The sequence below is a fragment of the Nicotiana attenuata genome, unplaced genomic scaffold (assembly GCF_001879085.1).
Source record: "Nicotiana attenuata strain UT unplaced genomic scaffold, NIATTr2, whole genome shotgun sequence".
Classification (NCBI taxonomy): Eukaryota; Viridiplantae; Streptophyta; class Magnoliopsida; order Solanales; family Solanaceae; genus Nicotiana; species Nicotiana attenuata.
Genome location: NW_017670616.1, coordinates 236,141 through 239,594, shown reverse-complemented (window position 1 = coordinate 239,594; position 3,454 = coordinate 236,141). Strand labels below are relative to the sequence as shown.

Here is a 3,454-nt window from a genome sequence, read left to right as displayed (position 1 = left end):
CGCTACAAATCAAAATCTCAGTTCGTCGAAATCAGAAGCTCAATTTCAAATTGTAGAAATCAGTTCTACAAATCTCAGTTTGTCGACTTTTTTCCTCAATGCACTAATCAAAAAAGCGACAAAATATTCAACAAATTCAAGTCAAATTGTAGAACTCAATTCTGCCGATTCTCTGTTCTTCGTCTTTTTTTCTCAATCCAAAAAATCAAAAAAGCGACAAAATATTGAAGAATACCTCAGCAACGATACGGAATCATGTCCAAAATCCCAATCATGCTACATTTTAATGGCAATTGGGATAGCTATGGCAGATTTAGAGATTTTCAAGTTGATGGCATTGTGCTCGATGAGGATGCAAGTTACAGTATGTTGATTTCTACAATTGCAGAGCAATTAATGATTGATACTTCGAAAAAAATTGGAGAAATCAAATACATTGTGAATGAGAATTGTCCTCCAATGGAGATTAGGAACAATATGGGGGTTAGTGTGTATATGGAGACAAAAAAGGAGAATAAAAATTTAGGATCGTATCCATTACTCATAAGTGTACGAGATTTCAATATGGAATTGGCTATTACAAATGAGAACACAAGTGCAGGTTTGTTATGTTTCAAATTCTATGGAAGTCTAATTTTACGATAATATCTACAAAATTCCTACATTTATCTACAAATAAACTACAAATCAATTTTAGGATGTATAAAGTAATATTGTTTTCATGCTTATCAACAAAATTACTACATTTATACTACAATTAAGCTACAATTCATGTTGAAAAAAAATTGACTACAAAATTTTCTAATCATCTACAATTTATCTACAAAGATTCTACAAAATTGTAATGATACTGTTTATCTTTATTTTCATGCAGGTTTGTCTGGGACAATACAATTACTTGATATGCCAGCCTCTCCCGTCATAGAGAAATATCAAAGTGAAATAATAACTGAAGATACACAAAGTATTATCGAAGAAGGACAAGTGTATCAAGACAAGCAAACAATTGCAACTGCAATGAGGCACTATTCTGTCATACACAAGTTCCAATTCAGGGTTAAAAGATCTAGCCACAGAAGGTATGAAGATATTAATTGTGAAAAGACCTTTATAAACGGTATTTTCCTTGTGATATGTAGATGAAAAGTAGTTATATTGTATAGTGTGTTACTTTATGTTAAAACAGTCCTTTTGTTAAATCTACATTGATAACCTGTATTATAAATATATTTTTTTGTAGCTATTGGCTTATATGCGTTGCAGAAAACTGTAATTGGCACTTCAAGGCAACATCAATTAATGATTCTGCAATGTTCAAGATCAGGAGCTTCAACCGACAACACACATGCACCTTAATGGACGATACATTCATACAACGCAAACGTACTGCAGTTGTAGTTGGTAGCATGGTCATGCCAAAGTATTGTGATCCTAAGACAGTTTACACAGCAAAGGACATACAAACTGACATGTTGTCCCAACACGGAGTGAACCTAAGCTACATGCAAGCATGGAGGGCAAAGGAAAAGGCTTTACAGTTATTGAGAGGTCATCCGGCTGACTCCTACAACAAATTACCAAAATATTTGTATATCCTGGTCCAGTTGTTAAATTGAAGAAGACAACAGATGAATGCTTCTTATATGCATTTGTTGCTCTTTGTACATCAATAAGTGGTTGGGAATATTGTAGACCAGTAGTAGTGGTTGATGGGACATTCTTAAAGACAGCCTACAGGGGAATTATGCTGACAGCAAGCACACTGGATGCAGCAGGTAAAATTGTAGTTATTTTGTAGGCAGTTTATAAATTGTAGATACATTGTAGATACTTTGTAGATATATTTTAGTTTATATGTATTTGTATTTTTATATGTATTTTCAAAACTGCCAGTTAATTATTTTTTTACTAATAATGTAGGTATAATATTGCCTTTGGCATATGCTGTGGTTGATTCGGAAAACGACGCATCGTGGAAGTGGTTTTTTGAGCAATTCAAGCAAGCATATGGTGAAAGAACTTCAATGTGTGTTGTTTCAGATAGGAATGAGAGTATTCTGAAGGCAACATCAATTGTCTATCCGGGCGTGCCACACTACTCTTGCGTGTGGCATATTTGGACAAATATAAGGGCAATGTTCAAGAAGGGTCATCTACAATTAAATGAATTGTACTTTGCTACAGCAGGGTCATACACTTTGGATGAATTTAATGAAAGGATGTCGAAGATTGAAGAGATAGACCCTCGTGTTAAATCATACCTCTATGATATTGGCTATCATAGGTGGTCAAGAGTACATGAAACGGTGAATAGAACTTGGACTATGACATCAAATATTGCAGAGTCATTGAATGCTGTAACAAAATATGCAAGAGAGCTGCCAATATTTGACCTATTAGAGTATATGAGGACACTTCTTGAACGTTGGACGAAAGAGAAGTTGTTGAAGGCAAAGGGTACTTTCACATACCTTGGGTACAAATTCAACAAAGAATTGGAGAAAAACAGTACATTACCTCAGAAACTTAGGGTAAGATCTATTTATTTGGTGCAGAAAAATAATATTTTAATATACAGTGTTTCCAGATTGTAGATAAATTGTAGACAAGTTGTAGTTAATTTGTAGATGGTAGAACATTTGTAGATAAATTGTAGATAAGTTGTAGATAAATTGTAGATAATATATTTTTATGATTGTAAATATTTTTCTTTCTGTTTGTTATGTAATTATAGGTGAGGGCTTCAACAGATCATATCCGTACTGTGATAGATGGTGTGAAGCGGTACATTATATGTCTTGAAAGCAAGAAATGTACTTGTGGCCAGTTCTAACTTGATGAACTTCCATGTGCGCATGCTTTGGCAGCTTTAAGAGACAGGAATGAAGGATATGAAAACTATTGCTCTCCGTATTACACAAGGGAGAGCCTACTGTGTACATATGAAATACCAATAAATCCCCTTCCTGATGAAAGCAAATGGAATGTGGCACAACATATATCTGATGAAGTAGTAAATCCACCTACGGGAGAGAAAAAGTAGCCAGGAAGACCTCAAAAGGAAAGATACAAAACATATGATGAATTAAAGTTAAAGAAGTACAAGGTTTCATGTGGAAACTGTGGAGGTGAAGGACATAAAAAAAGATCTTGCAAGAATGCTCCCAAAAATAAATAAATATCATGTAGTTAGAATAGTATTTCAAAACAATTGTTAGTGTGTTCAAGTTAACAGAATTTTGTGTGTAATCGTTTAAGTTTTTAAAGATCATAATGTAGTTAACTTCAATTTGTTTCTGTGTTTGTTAACATATTTTTCTGTATTGTGTCAAGCATCTACCTCCATTTTTTACATTCTGTACATAGCAGTTAATATTCATTATCTACAATATAACTACAAGTTTAAAAAAATTAATTTAACTTGAAATGGCAGTTTTATACAGAAATTAAATAC

At 33.3% G+C, this 3,454-nt stretch overlaps 1 protein-coding gene across 1 annotated transcript; it reads left to right on the top strand.

Annotated features, from left to right (window-relative positions):
- The first annotated feature begins 255 nt into the window (after positions 1-255).
- On the top strand, positions 256-3,043 carry LOC109241551. The gene is made up of 6 exons (XM_019408300.1): positions 256-601; positions 875-1,079; positions 1,241-1,548; positions 1,605-1,775; positions 1,921-2,457; positions 2,868-3,043. The coding sequence occupies exons 1-6, from the start codon at positions 256-258 to the stop codon at positions 3,041-3,043; spliced, it is 1,743 nt and encodes a 580-aa protein (XP_019263845.1).
- Positions 3,044-3,454: the final 411 nt, after the last annotated feature.